The 16,442-nt window shown below is 39.1% G+C and overlaps 1 protein-coding gene across 6 annotated transcripts in view; it reads left to right on the top strand.

Annotated features, from left to right (window-relative positions):
* The window catches only part of CCSER1 (coiled-coil serine rich protein 1), a 1,433,531-nt gene that overhangs the window by 574,813 nt on the left and 842,276 nt on the right, over nucleotides 1–16,442 (top strand). For all 6 annotated transcript variants that reach the window (XM_002716991.6, XM_051819561.3, XM_089302625.1 and 3 more), the window contains exon 7: nucleotides 7,548–7,625. In XM_002716991.6, the coding sequence (XP_002717037.3) occupies nucleotides 7,548–7,625 (78 nt within the window). The remainder of the gene's footprint in view (nucleotides 1–7,547; nucleotides 7,626–16,442) is intronic.

Genomic DNA, 16,442 nt, shown 5'->3' with positions numbered 1-16,442 from the left:
GGGCAGCAAAGCCTAATGTGTGTTCAACATCTATTGAATAAGTGAATGAATAAATTACTGAATTTTAATGTCTGAGAAATGAAAAATATTTTTAAGAAACCCATATATACTACAGAAATCAAAATTATTCTTTGTATTTTATCAGTAATAATAACATCAATTGAACCAGCAATATGCTGTATTATATGTGCATATATTTCATGTAAATGTAGAATTTGAAAATGCATCTGCAAAATAGTACATTTAGGTGGAAAATCATTATGATATCCCAAATGGCTTAAAAATTTAAAATATTTCACGTATACTCATGTCTGTTTATGTACTCAAAAGATTTGAGCCCAATTGATTGTTTCACTTCAAGAAATCCTTATAAATAAGCTTTAATCCCATAGGACAGAGCTATTAAGTGTACCTACCCTGAAAGCATAATTAATGGGTCTGTACTATGGAGTTATGGCCTTCAGTAAATATTAATAACATAAACTCACTCTACCAAGCACTTTAAGAGTATCCAAACAAATAGATCATTTTATATGGCTGAGACATTCCTTCAACATTCCCATATGGAACATGCAAGCATGCAAAAAAATTCAGTTTTTCAGTGAGATCTTAATAGAAGATTAAAAGTTCTTTGGGAAGGGTATGTATCCCAATAAAATGGTCTGTCAACTTATTAATATACAATTAGAAAATCCTTGATAGAAGCCTAGAAGCCACAAGTAGTATGACTACCATTATTATAATCCTTAATAATATGGTTGCTAATGAAGACTTTTTAAAAATAAATTTATATTTAATGAGATCATATAGCAATATCCTCATTACCCTTTTTCCCATTTGCCTTATCATCCTATTTCAGAATGGCATATTTGCCACAAAATAAGAAAATCACGTTGGTACCTAGCTATTACCTAAACTGGGCAATTTGTTCAGATGCCACAGTTTTCCTCATGTTCTTTTTGCTGTTCCAGGTTCCCATTCAGGGTACTATATTGCAATTGTTCATCATGGCTTTTTTTATATATATATTTATTTGACAGGTAGAGGTAGAGGAGAGACAGAGAAAGGTCTTCCTTCTGCTGGTTCACTCCCCAAATGGCTGCTACGGTCGGCACTGCGCTGATCCGAAGTCAGGAGCCAGGTGCCTCCTCCTGGTCTCCCACGTGGGTGCAAGGGTCCAAGCACTTGGGCCATCCTCCACTGCCCTCCGGGGCCACAGCAGAGAGCTGGACTGGAAGAGGAGCAACTGGGACTAGAATCTGGTGCCCATATGGGATGCTGGCGCCACAGGTGGAGGATTAACCAAGTGAGCCACGGCGCCGGCCCCCATCATGACTTTCCAGTAGTGTAGTCTGAAAATTTCTCAGGCATTCTTGACTTTGATGGCTCGATACTACTGGAGTACTGGGAAGGGATTTTGCAGAATATCTTGCAATTTGGGGTTGCCCAAATGTCTTTTTTTTTTTTTTTTTTGAGCACTTCCTTACTGTTTAGCAAAAGATTTTCCAGGGTCATCCTTTTTTTTTTTTTTTTTTTTTTTTTTTAACAGGCAGAGTGGACAGTGAGAGACAGAGAGAAAGGTCTTCCTTTTGCCATTGGTTCACCCTCCAATGGCTGCCGCGGCCGGTGCGCTGCGGCTGGCTCACTACGCTGATCTGAAGGCAGGAGCCAGGTGCTTTTCCTGGTCTCCCATGGGGTGCAGGGCCCAAGGACTTGGGCCATCCTCCACTGCACTCCCTGGCCACAGCAGAGAGCTAGCCTGGAAGAGGGGCAACTGGGACAGAATCCGGCGCCCCGACTGGGACTAGAACCTGGTGTGCCGGCGCCGCTAGGCGGAAGATTAGCCTATTGAGCTGCGGCGCCGGCCCCAGGGTCATCTTATACTTTCCTTGATCCATCCCTCTCATGGAGTCAGGTGTTTCTCTAAATTATCCTGGTTCCTCTGTTAAAAATAATAATAAGGTCTAGGCATTTGGTGTTAATAAGGAAGATTTTATATAATTAACACATTTCCCTCAGAATCCAAGTAAAAACCTAATATGACTTATAGTAATATATAATACTTGTAAAAATAGCTCATTTTAGGGATTAAGTTAAGCATATAGTTTATGAATTAATATTTTTAAAGCTTAATTACAGTTTTAATTTTAGAAATATTTAGTTTTGTTATCCCAAAGGCTGTTTTGGAATAGTATACACAGATACTGTTAATATCAAGTGATGGATTATTTGTAAATAAGTTAAGGGCTCTTCATTTCTTCACACTTAGAATGTTTAAGAGGAGGATGATACCCCTTCTTTCTCATACTTTTATGTAAAATAGTTCTTCTGCTTATTCTTCCCCTTTTCTCTCTGACTTCAAAGGATGAGTCTGTATTAAGAGGACCAGTTTCTGAGATGATAGAAACATTATTTCTCCTGGCATTCCTGTTCTGTTTCTCACCTAAAGCTGTGTTTTTCTCCTCTGTTAACCCCCCTGCCTAGGAAGTTCCATGAGCATCCACACTCAGGAGAGTCTTGCATTGGAAGTATTCACCCTAGTGTTGGAAGGAAGTGAGTTTTCTATGGGACTTAGGGAGCGGACTTATGGACACTTGTAAGAATTAGGATATGATTCTTGCAGCATGTCAAGAGCATTTAGTGCAATCTCCAGTGGGTTTAAAAACCCAAGTGTGTCACAAGAAAATTAAGGAGACTCATTCCATTGGAATGTGTGTCTCTGTTACAGAATAGGTCTTCTGTTTTCCTCTTGGGTTCACTTTGACATTATTTTTAGGCAACCATTTCCAAAGGCACAGATACATACCACGAAAGCACATGAAGCTGTCATTCCAACAAAATATGTTATGAAGAAAGTGTAGGGTTGCCTACACTGTTGGCTTTAAATAAAGATTTATTTACTTATTTGAAATTAGGGACAGGCAGAGAGAGGGAATGAGCGAGGGATCATCTGCTGCTTCACTTGCCAAATGGCTGCAATGGAGTAGGATCAGAATTGGAGCCACCAGGACTTGAACTGGTGGCCATATGAGATTTAGGCACTGAAGGCAATAGCTTTACCTGGTGTACCACAGCACAGGCCCCCTTGGTTGGCTTCTGAAAATCCCATATACCTTTTAAAGTATTTCATCAATTTGTATTTGGGCATACAATTGAATCTGCATTGCTGTCATTGAGTGAAAGTTTAAGTGAATTGAAATATGAAGTATGGATAAGACTTATCTCCTAAAGGTTTATTATAGTATTTTATCTAAACAAGTAAGCAAATTGGAATGACACATAAATTACAGATCACTAAAAAGATAATGGGAAAACAGTAAGATAAAAGTGAGGATACTTTCATTTGACTTTTTGATATATATATATGTATTTCTCAACCTACTGATTAAGTATAGTTTATCATATGTTGTCTTATAAGATTTATTTTTAAAAACTTACCAGGATTTTCTAAGAACTTTAGAATTAGTGTCAAATTGTAAGATGGATTTGAAAATTAAAGCTAGAATAAAGTTTTCTCCAAGACTAACATTCAGAGAATCACTATTAAGTGATGCAAAGTGTATATTCTGTTTTCTATTGTCCTAGGATTATTCATTTTTCCCCGTCCCCCAGGGATATTGTAGGTGACATCAACACTTGAGTTCCTCATCTTTTGGTAGTTTAAAACCCTTCATCTGCAAGAACTGGTTTTTTAAATTTTCACAATTGAATGCCATCTCTATCTCCTAAATATATGGTTTTAAGGGCATGATACTTTAATAAACCATGCAGACCATGACTACTACAGGTAAATGTCAGATAATTCAACTATACATGGATTGTGATCTGTCACTTAATTAAATCCTCGTGATAAATTTAACACTGAGTGAAGCAGTCTTTTATGTATATTTTTTCTATTTATGGAATAGTTTCATATGATAGAATCCTGCTGTAAATTGCTAAGAAAAGCTTTATTTCTTTATCGTTTCATAAAATCTGAGAGAGTCGGCAATTACTGATTTTGATCAGATAAATGACCTCAACATTCTGGATAAATTTGGTAATTAAAATCAGTAGGTGTTGTGGGACAGTGGTTTAAGCCTTGGGATGCTTGCATGCCATATGAGAGTCCCTGGTTCCAGGCCTGGCCATTCTGCTTCTGATCAGCTTCCTGTTAATGCGTCCAAGGAGGCAGCAGTTGCTGACTAAATGCTTCAGCCCCTGACACTCATATGGGAGACCCTGTTAGAACTGCAGGCCCTGCAGTTTACCTCGATCATCTGGAACATGTATTTTTCTGCTTCCATTAGCAGATTATAGATATTCAGTTTTAACTAATTTCTTCCTTTAGACATTTTAACACAATGTGCAGATTTGTCAGTTTCTAAAGTAGATATAGCATATGTTGTTTAATAACTATACTGAGTATCTTGGTCCCTGTGTTTGATAGTACTAACCTTGGTATTTGGAATAGATTAATCCATCTTAATTATTTAAAGAGTGCTCAGATTACTGTACAGTTGAATCAGATGGATTATAAACATGTAGCATAGTAACATATGTTGAAACTTAAATCAGCCAGACTTGTCTTGTTTCTCTATTCCCATCAAGGTTAATTCATTCTTTTCTGTAATCTTTACTACCATTTTTCTGTTTTTATATGTTTGTGTGTTGGGAAACTAAGGTTTTTCAATTTTTTATTTGCTTACTAATTAAGTGGAAGAAGATTTCTGAGAGAATATGTTGAAATATAATAAAATGACTTCTGATGTGACCTAATATTGGTATCTTCCTCTTTTAGAAAAGCAAATTAATGATGAACATCTAACTAATATCACTTTTCAGGCTACTGTTATCTTATTTAAGAATTTCAATACATTATACTTTTATTTGTGTAACTTTCAAATAAATCTTTAAAAAGAGAGAAGGAGAGGCAGAAAGGGAGGGAGGGAGAAAGGGAGAAAGGTCTTCCATCTGCTGGTTCACTCCCCAGTTGGCTGCAACAACTGGAGCTGTGGTGATCTGAAGCCAGGGGCCAAAGCACCTGGGCCATCCTCTACTGCTTTCCCAGGCCATAGCAGAGAGCTGGATCAGAAGTGGGGCAGCCAGGACCAGAACCAGCACCCATACGTGACGACGGCACTGCAGGCCGGGGCCTTAACCTGCTGCACCACAGTGCCGGCCCGTGATTATACTTTTAAAAAGACAAGAAAAGCATTAGCTGCATACTAATCATTTCTTAATATTTTTGTAAATCTTTTGTGCTTAACTTTTTTTTTGTTTAGCAGAATTGAAGAAAGATTTTAATATTCTTTAAAACTTATGAGAGATAGAGACATGGATCCCAAGAGACACAGAGATCTTGCCCACTGGTTCATTTCCCAAATGCCTGCAAAGGCCAGGGCTGGGTCTAGTGCCAGAGCTGGGAACTCAGTCCACGTCTCCCTCGTGGCTGGCAGGGACCTAACTGTTTTAGCCATTGCTTGTTGTCTCCCAGGTTCTATATTGGCAAGCACCTGGAATTAGAGGGTCGAGCCGAAAATCAAACTCAGGTGCTTGGATCTGGAACAGGGCATCTTAACTACTACATCAAATACTTGCCCTAAGAAAGGATTTATATATAAAGGGCTATGAATGTTTAAAATTCAATATTTCTTCATTTTTCAATTGTGTGTTAATGGCAGGTATGGTTTACATGATGAAAAAAAAAACAAAACCGGATGTAACAACATAAATCTTCATAGAAGAAAGAAAATGTATCACCCATGTTTGAAAGTCAGCTTGGGTGCTGGCACTGTGGCATAGTGGGTAGAGCTTTTGCCTGCAGTGCCGGCATCCCATATGGACACCAGTTCAAGTCCCAGCTGCTCCACTTCCAATCCAGCTCTCTGCTATGGTCTGGGAAAACAGTAGAAAATGGCCCAAGTCCTTAGCCCCTTGCACCCACGTGGGAGACCCAGAAGAAGCTCCTAGCTTTGGATCGGCACAGCTCCAGCCGTTACGGCCAATTGGGGAGTGAACCTGTGGATGGAAGACTTTCTCTCTCTCTCTCTCTCTCTCTCTCTCTGCCTCTGCTTCTCTCAGTGTAACTCTTTCAAATAAATCTTTAAGATAAAAAGCCTGAAAGAAATATCAAAATAACGAATCATTATATATAGTTTAATATTTAAAGAAAAGATAAAAAATACAAAATTAAGATAATGCTAAATGGCACCCTGGGAGCAGACATTTCACCTGTGCCCGTGTCCTGCATTAGAATACCTAGGTTTGGTTCTCAGTTCCAGCTCCTGATTCTGTGTCCTATGGGATGCAGCAGTTATAGCTCAATTTCCTGCCACCTATGTGGGAGCCCTGGATTGAGTTTCAAGCTCCCAGCCTTGATCCCAGCCAAGGGCCTTTGAAGGCATTTGGGGAGTTAATGGGAACTCTCTGTGTCTGTCTGCCTTTGTGCTTCTCAAATAACATTTTCAGAAAAAGTAAATAGGAATATAACAAAAAAGATAAATATATTTAATAAAATGTACTTTAATGTGTAAGGAGAATGATATTTAATTCCCTAGTTAACTATTTCTACTTATAGAACAATTCATTATATAACCTGATTAGAATTTTTTTTTCTACATCTATTTTTTAAATTATTTGAGGTGCAGAGTTACAGAGGCCGACTGACTTGCGGACTGACCAAGAAACATCTCCCATCCATTTGTTCACTCCCCAGTGCCCACAACAATTGCGACAAAAGCCGGGGAGCTGGGAGCTCTATCCAGGTCTACCTTGTGGGTGGCAGTGACCAAAGCCGAGTTATCCCCTGCTTCCTTTAGGGTGGCCATAATTGGCAGCTGGAATGAGGAGTAGAGGCAAGATTCAAACCCACGCAATTTACTGTGGCATGCAGGCCTCTTTAATCACTCCCTCCGGCTTTTCCAAGAGTGGGGGTCATCGGGATAATGAATGAATATGAATAAATAATTCACTCCTGGTTCGCTACAGGTTCACTCCCCAGATGGCCACAACGACTGGCCTGGGTTGGGCCGAAACCAAGAGCTAAGAACAACATCCAGGTCTCCCACATTGGGGGCAAGGGCTTAAGTACTTGGGTGTATTAGCAGGGAGCTAGATCAGAAGCACAGCAGCTGACACTCAAACTGACACTAATATGGGATGTCCCACAACACTGGGCCTTCTTTAAGCATATTTTTTGTTTAAGACAGAGCTCTAGAGAGAAAAAGAGAGGTCTTCCATCTGCTGGTTCACTCCCTAGATGGCTGCAACAGCCAGCACTGGGCCAAGTCAAAGCCAGGAGCCTTATCTGGTCCCTCACATGGGTGACAGGGTCCCACACACTTGGATCATCTTCTGTTTCTTTCCCAGACCATTATCAGGGAGCTGGATTGGAAGTGGAGCAGCCAGGATGTGAACTTGCACCCATATGAAATGCTGGCATCACAGGTGGTAGCTTTAACAGCTATGCCACAATGCTGGCCCCGCCCCAGAAGTATTCCGAGTTGGGAATACTTGAAATGACTATAAAAATGCCCCTATTTAATTTCATCTTGCTTTCCTTTCAGAGTGCAGATATGAGCCCAGCAAGCAGCACCACTTCACTTCCTGTTAGTCCTCTCACTGAAGAGCCAGTGCCTTTCAAGGTAAACATGAAACAAAGTACGATTTATAATATTTTTGAGAATTAATGAATGTTTGATAGTTTATGTATAATGGTGAGGAAAACTGGTTACATCTTTAAGGGTTTGTTTTAATGGTTTAAATGATTGTTTTTGTTCCATTGTCACTCTATTGCTAACTAAATTTGGTAAAGGATAGGAATGCTTTCTGGAACAGTAGTTTGCCTTACACATAAGGGAAGGGAAGTTTCTTGTAGTCTGATTCATATGAATTAGAGGTTCTTTTTTTTAATCAAGTCATTGGCTTAGAATTAATCACTCCACCCTCATCTAATGGTTAATTTTCATTAGCAATGGTAGGTCTCCAACAATTAGTAATGTAATCATTACAGAATAATAGTCAAAATTAAGAATTAAAATATGGAATCATGCTCTGAAACACATTATTTTTATAATCATTATGTAAGTAGGTAAATAAGTACTCCAGAGGTATGACTAGTAGCATTCTTCAGCACTGGAAGCTATGCGCATTACAAAAATAAAGAAGTCTTTATTAGCCATCTAAGAAAAGATGTTTCCCTTAAGCTAAAGTTATAGATCAGATATTTTTATTATACATACCAAAGATGTTTTGATATAAGTAGGATTGTTAAAATTAAGTCAACTTGTAAGAGCACCAGGAATAAAACTTTGAAAGTTGGGATAATACAGTGGTTTCAGTATAGTTTGATTTAGAAACAGTAAGGAGCACATTTTGGTGTTCATTGTGACTTTCATGATTAAGGTACTTTGTTCTAAACTGTATTTAGATATTAAAATATACAGCAAATCAAAAAAATAATACTTCAAAATGAATTACTGGACATTCCCAGCATATACTATATGGGACAAAATATACAGAAAAGGCATATATTTAATGAGAATTTAATGGAGTTCTCAAAACTGCAGCAGTAACAATTTTCTCTTTTTAACAAAATGACTGCAGTCCTTTAAACAATAGATTTTTAACAGAAGTTAAAAATGGTGTGGGGAAGGACAAATATTCCAGAATCTGCTGACATAAAGCTAATATAAATTTAATTAATTTAGTTTTTTTGAAGGTTCTAAGAGATCAATGTTGTTCTTGGGTTCATGAGTAAGTGCTTTATAATCAATAAAAACTTTCAAGAGCTTATAACATGTAATACACACTTTTGATGGACAATATAGTTATACTGCTTAATTCTTTTATGAAAATATTTTTCAAAATAGTACAACCTGTAAAATCATCCCACTAGTCTATAAAACTATTAAAAATTAAAATTTGAAGTTATTAAATAAAAGTCCAGCATTTGTTTCTCTTAGTTTATAAATTGGCATTATATAAATGAGTAATATTTATCCTTATAAAAACACAAAATGTATTGAAGTTATTTTTAAACAGTTTCTTATCAATACAGTGTTATAATTTCAGAAATGTGTGGAAAACTGTTGAACACATAGAAGACACTTAAGTTTTCTTGTAGCTGCACCTTGAAAATACTTGATATAATTCCCATGCATCTAAAATTTTTTTAAAAGAATATTTTACTAACATGGTAACATTTTACTAACATGGTAACTAGAACAAAAATGGTTACCTTTTTTCCCCTTTCACTTCATGATTATGGCATTATCTTTCCTGTGAGAATAAGATTGATCCTTTTTAACATCTTTGTTTCCTTGTGTAAGATAACAAGATTCCCACACCTACCTACATTAATAGCCACGCTAGTACTAGAAGAGTTAAGCCTCTGAAAAATGAGCAGTGGTGGCTGGTTCAGGGACTTTTTATTTCCCTTTTTCCTTGGAATTAATTAGGTTGCTAAAAGATGGACCCTTTCTCCATCTTCTTGGTGTGTTTTGGAAGGAGTCGAAGAACAATAAGAGTAAGATGTCTTGTTTTTTGCTCAATTGTTTATGAAAATGGATGATTTCCTTTAGTTATGTCTACAATGACATTCAGATTGCATCGATTTTACCATGCTATTTGGAATAAAGACAAATAGTATGTTGTCTTTAAAAAGTCTAATACTTTCCCTCAATATCTAAATCTTTATTTTTGACTTGAGTGTTAGATGAGAAATGGACTATTATTAGGAATGGACTACTATGCTACAGTAAAATCTATTCAATAAAATGTGGAAGAAAACTGGATAACACCTGGGGGATATCCCAAAGGGTCGGGAGAGGTAGGTTAAACTTTGGAGATACGTGAATTAAATATGACAATTAAATTGTGTTTAGGACCAGTAGTTTGTTTTTCTCAATAAGGCAATGTTTTCCAATTTTATTAATATTGGAGCCCATTTAGCAAATCAAATGAAAACAAATCACTAAAAGATAGTCTAAGTCTTACATAATTAGTTCTGCATTCTGTTCCACACAGTAGTTCAGCTCCTGTTAACCCTCTTGTGTTACTGTTTAACCTACTGCTCTAGCGTTTTGTGCTACTTTGATAGTGTCAAAAATGAGGATACTTTTCACAAAAATCTGTTCTTGTTTTAAGCAATTGGAAAATCTGGAAACTCTGTATCTTTTATCCACTAGAACTGATTGACTAGACATAGGTGGGATCTCACCCTGGATCAGGCCCATGAACTCTGGTTCACAGTCATCACCTTCTGTGGTGTAGTCAGCAGGCCGTGAAAGCATTTGAGAGTATCCCTTCATGGAATATGATGCATAATTAATGATCCCCCAAGTATACCACAAGTAATAAACTCAAAGATTTTCCAGTAAGTGTCTTGGTAGTATGAATGTTCTAGGAATCCAATTTTTTATAATTTTGCTGATTGTTATGAACATATATTTCAAAATGACAAAAATGTGATCTGTATTTTTAAAGAGTGTTCTGCATTACAACAACTATATGTGCATATGTTCTGACTCATACCACTACATCGTGAAAGGGCAAAGGATGATCAATTGCACATAGGCAAGAACAATATCAAGTGATCCTAACAGAATCATAAAAGATCACAATTGTTCCTTTCTTTAAAAAAATGCTCTGACCAAAAAAAAAGAGTGCTTAGCCATTAATTATTTTTGCAGTTTCCTATAGAATAACACCAAAAAAAGGACATCATTAATTTTGATGTCCTCATACTACCCTGCTCTGTGTTTTCCTTCTGTCGTTCTCTCTGATTTCTTGCAACCATAGCACTTCTCACCCAATTGCTCTCCTTTCTCCTAAGTCAGTCCTATTAGATGTTCCACATCAAAGACGCCTTGGACTACCAAATATTACTGTTTTTGTAAGATGACACTTTTAATGTTTTTGTATAACTACAGGTAGTAGAAGCCTCATTGAAGGCTTTGTTTTCAATCTCTCCAAAGTCATGTCATAGGGCGTGTCCTTTTTTCTGAGCATGTTCATCATCATATATTCTGATATGTACTTGTGCTTCAGTGAAGCATGATGGTTACAGTTTAGTCAGTTTATCTCCAAGAAACGTCTATTATTAGACATGTGAGAAAAGTGTATCTGCCTGTTTTACTGTCTCATGTTGAATTTATTAAAGAACAAACATAAAAGAAATTCAACCCATTTTTCCTGATTTGACTTCAGTTGTGAGTTGCGACCTTTGATTCCTCTGTCTGCTGGTTCACTTCCCAAATGGCTTGCAGCAACCACAGTTGGACCAGGATGAAGCCAGGAGCCTGCAGTTCCATCCAGGTCTCCGATGTTGGTGGGTGTCAGGGAACCTAGCACTTGGGCCATCTTCTGCTGGTTTCCTAGGTGCATTAGTAGGGAGCTGGATTGGAAATAGAGCAGCTGGGACTCAAACTCAACGCCTGTATGGAATGCTGACATTGTAGGTCACAGCTTAACAACGCAGGGCCTCAAGATCTCCAAGTTTAATCCAAGAAAGTCCTATATGAAGGTAGATCAGAAACTTCATAGAAAGTTGGAATTAAAAAAATGCTTATTTTGATGTAATTTTTAAAACTTGTATTTGTGAAGGGTTTTCAACAAGTAAGTGGGAAATTAGTATTATGAAAAAGCAATATATGAATTATAAAAACTGCACCAAAATGAACTTTTTTAAAAAGTTTTATTTTATTATTTTAAAGGCAGAGTTAGAGAGGCAGGGGCAGAGAGAAAGAAAGGGGGCCAGTGCCATGGCGCGCTAGGTTAATCCTCCGCCTGCGGTACCAGCATCCCATATGGGTGCTGGTTCTAGTCCCGGTTGCTCCTCTTTCAGTCCAGCTCTCTGCTGTGGCCTGGGAAAGCAGTGGAAGATGGCACATACTTGGGCCTTGCACCTGCATGGGAAACCAGGAAGAAGCACCTGGCTCCTGGCTTCGGCTCGGCGCAGCTCCGGCCATTGTGGCCATTTGGGGAGTGAAACATCGGATGGAAGACCTCTCTCTCTCTCTCTCTCTCTCTGTAACTCTGTCAAATAAATAAATAAATAAAAGAGAGAAAAAGGTTCCTGAGCACTTGGGCCATCTTCCACTGCTTTCCCAACCCATAGCAGAGAGCTGGATTGGAAATGGAGCAGCCGAGACTCAAGTCAGCACCCATGTGGGATGCCAGCATTGCAGGCGGTGGCTTTTCCCACTGTGCCACAGTGCCAGCCCCCAGAATAAACCTTTTAATCCTATTTTTTCAAAGTTTTGGAAGTACTTTTATATGTCGTGAGCAATATGGAGCAGAAATCCTTATGTACAGTTCCTTGTACTTTGTTTTCAAATGTAAGAGAAATGTATTTTAAACATAAATCCTCTACTTCAGTGAAGATTGGTGCTTCATATGCATTGCTACAAGTCATGCTGTTTATTTCATACCCTCAAGTATTCACTTGAGCTCATATATCAGGTTCCTTTTATGAAAAATAATTAATGGAAATATTCATTAATTGTGAGGGAGAAGGAATAAATATAATAAATTTGTCTTGAGGGAAAACTGGTAAATAAAACATTACTGGGGAAGAAAAGAAATGCATGATAATTTCTATAACAATCAGAGCATATGGTATCTTATGTCAGGAATACACCATAGTAAATCTTTAATCTCTAAACCTCTGTAGTAAGGTAACCATCTAACTTCATGAATGTATAACCTCCTATGAATGAAAACATTATTCAATTACTTCGGAATATTGAGACAGGGATGGAAGCATGGTGAAGAAAGGGCTGTTGATTGTTATTTTTTAATTTAATTTATTTGACAGGGAGAGGGAGGGAGATGGAGGAGGGGGATATCTTCCATCTGCTAGTTTCAATTTATTTTGTCTAACAGTATCATAAGACGAAAGAAAAGATTCTGAGGCTCTAGGAGCCTGTGTGATATAAGGGTAGCTATTCCTGCTTGCTTTTAGTTTCCATTGCCTGGTGTATTCCAATCCTTCACTTTTAGTCTGTGTATATCTTTGTTTGAAGTGAGTTTCTTGTAGACAGCATAGAGTGAGGTCATGTTTTTTTCTCCATTCAGCCAACCTAAGTCTTTTTGTTGGTGAATTTAATCCACTTATATTCAAGGTTAGTATTAATGGATAAGAATTAAGACTGCCATGTGGTTTATTGGCTAATGATTCTGCCTGCTCTGTCAATGAATTTGTTGGTGACTGTTTCATGTTTCCTTCTAATGCAGGACACCCTTCAGAATTTCTTGTAAGGCTGGTCTGGGAGTGAATTCTCTGTTTTTGCTAGCTGGAAAATACTTCATTTCTTCTTCATTTTTAAAGGATAGCTTCATTGGATGTAACATTCTTGGCTGGAAGTTTTTTGTTTTGTTTTTTCCATTTAAGACCTTGAGTCTGTCATCCCACTCTCACTATCCTGTAAAGCATTTCTGCTGAAAAGTCTGATGTTTATTTAATTGGTTTTTCTGTATATGTAACTTGACACTTTTCTCTTATAGTCTTTAGAATTCTTTACTTGTCTTTAACTTTTGACAATTTGACAAAAGTATGCCTTGGAGAAGTCCTTTTTCAATTGAGTGTGCTTGGAGATTTTGAGATTCTTGTTTCTGGCTGTCTATGTCTCTCTGAAGACCTGGGGAATTTTCAACTATTGTTCATTTAGCAGGTTCTCAACACCTTTTTCCTTTTTTCCTTCAGAGAGAGGGAGAGAGAGAGGGGGAGGGAGAGGGGGAGATAGAAGGGGAAGGAGAGGGGAGGGAGAGGGGGAGGGTAGGGGGAAGGAGAGGGGAGGGAGGAGAAGAGGCAAGGGGGTAGGGAGGGAGGGAGGGAGAAGGGGAGGGAGGGGGAGAGGGAGGGAGGGAGGGAAGGAAAAGGGGAGAGGGAGAGAGGGAGAGAGAGGTCTTCCATCTGATGGTTCATTCCACAATTGGCCGAAACAGCCGGAGCTGTACTGATCCAAATCCAGGAGCTTCTTCTGGGTCTCCCACGCGGGTACAGGGGCCCAAGGACTTGGCCCATCTTCTACTGCTTTCCCACGCCATAGCAGAGAGCTGGATTGGAAAAGAAGCAGCTGGGACCTAAACTGGCACCCATATGGGATGCCGGCACAGCAGGTGGCCCCGGAATATTGTGTTCTTCTGGAGGCATCATGCTACCTTGCTTCTTCATTTCTCCTGCATCCCTATGCTGATGTCTGTCCATTTAGTGCCCTTATCCCTTCTTTATGAGTAGGTTTTATTGAAAAGAGTTCATGGTTTAGCTGGAATGCAGGGTATCACTTAGCTTATTGCTTTGACTTTGGTTCTAGGTGAGCTCCGGAGTGTAGTCTCTCAGTGATTTGTCTTTCTTAATGTCAGTTATGTCTGTGAGTGACATAGTGGACTAGTCTGCTGCATTTTGTATGGATAGAAGGGCAGCTTTGAGATGAGTAAGGGTTTCCTTGGGTCTCTATATTTGGCCCACATAGAGTTCAGTGTTAGTCTCCCTGGTGAATGTGATAGCCATGGCCTTGTTCTTGTTGCTATAGGTGGCAAGGGTGGCTTCCCCTTTGTCCTACTGGCAAGCTTCAGTGATGCTGGGGTTTGTGATATTACTGTGGCTCTAGGACTATGTGATACAGATGAACCCTTCCTCAGGTCCTACTAGGAGAGCACTGTAGCTTATAATACCAACACTTCACAAGATGTGAAGTGAACCCTGTTCAAGTCCTACAGGGTGACCACAACGTATACAGATTTTCTGTGGAGGGTATGAGACCAGAGAGGTAGAATACAGGTAGTTTCTTCCCTGTGTCCTCCAGGTGGGTTCCAGTGGCATTGAGAAATTTAGAACAAATTTTAAAATCCTGGTTTTGCAGTATACAATGGGCTCACTACCCAGATTTCCCAGGGTGGGAGTATTAATATTTTTTTATCAGCCTGCTTCTAGTGTTAGCCCACAGAAGCTTAGGCAAATCCACTGGCACCTCATATTGAGTTCAACAGCATGGTTCTGGGACTAGTGCCCCCACACTCCCGTAGTTGCAGGATGTAGGGGATCTGTCCCTTGCCCCACTCATTGCCCTGACTCTGACTGCGATGCTGGTAGGAGCAGAATAGAGGCACTATGTGGTTTTTTGCTGCTGAGTATGGTGTTCTGTGTGTGTAAGGGAGGAGAGGAAAATAAGAGCATGCAGTTTCCCTTCTGCAAGCCTGGCTCAGACCTGAATGGCTCAAACCCCATTCAGCTCTCAAGGCTTAAGTAAAAGTCAGTAAGTGACTGTGGAATTCCCTCTCAGCTAGAACTGCGAGTGGAGAGGCAGGGGGAATGGCTTCCTACCCTAAGGTGATAAGATGGCGGCTTACAGCTAGCAGCTGGCAGCAGCAGTGTCTCTGTTGTCTTCTCTCCTCTTCCCCACCGGGAGACTCTTTGTCCTCCCTGGCCAAGATTTTGCCAAGATTTCCATTAGTCATAAACACCCTTGGAAAAAATAGCCCTTCCTTTGTTCTTTTCATATCCCAGAGCATCTTAAGTTACTGTGGTTAAACCCTCAACTTAATCACTTTTTAAAGACTTTATCTTCAAATGTGTTTGAGACTTCAGCTTGTGAATTTGAAGCAACACAGTTAATTTGCTCTGTAACAGATAGGCAGACTCAGTCCTGCTCTGTGAATGCCTTGAGGAAATAAATCTTGAGGAAATAAATGCCTTTTGACAGAATTTACAAAAAAATTTACCATATTGACATATGATATTTTTATTAACTAAGTTTGCAGTACTAATAAATTCTCAGGTATGAATTTATATGAGGAACTGTACAAGGGGAAAAATAGATTTCCTTAGTGTTTTACATTTATTAATTAGTATACTCATTTGAATATTTTCCAATGTCACATTGCTTTTCATTAAATTTGGAAATACCACTAAATGTCACAATATTCAAATTACCTTCAGGTTGAGGGTAAGAAATAATTTTATTTCTAAAACATATTTCTGTTAGGTATGGAATAGCTCGGGGTTCTGGCCTTTCATAAACCCAGAAAGGAGAGACAGAAAAAGGAGACTGAGACCGACCTCAATAGAGACAGGTTGCTTTATTTGAAGCAAAGAGCTTGGCAGTCGTCTTGTGAAGAGACTGTGTGCACAGGGAGCATTTAGAACTCGGGTTTTTATCTGGTTAAGAAGGGAATTTTCCCCTGGGGGCGAGTAGATGGCAGCTGGTGGAAATTAGGGGGCTCTCTGAAGCCTCAGGGAACTTCCCTCTTATCCTCTTTCACAAGATGCCCTGTGCAGCTTTGCCATTTGCATTGCAAGGAGTTGGGAAGTGTCTGGTTGGCACCAAGGATCTGGACAAAAGGGAGGAAGTGGGGTGGGGGAGGAAGGGATAGGGAAGAAAGGGAGTGTTGCTGTGGATTCATTTCTGGGAGGAGGACTGTAGTGGGGGCAAGAGGCACCGAGTCACCACACAGACCCA

This window comes from Oryctolagus cuniculus, chromosome 8, assembly GCF_051225735.1.
Source record: "Oryctolagus cuniculus isolate XC-2025 breed Fujian yellow rabbit chromosome 8, ASM5122573v1, whole genome shotgun sequence".
Classification (NCBI taxonomy): domain Eukaryota; kingdom Metazoa; phylum Chordata; class Mammalia; order Lagomorpha; family Leporidae; genus Oryctolagus; species Oryctolagus cuniculus.
This window is presented reverse-complemented; position numbering and strand designations above follow the sequence as displayed.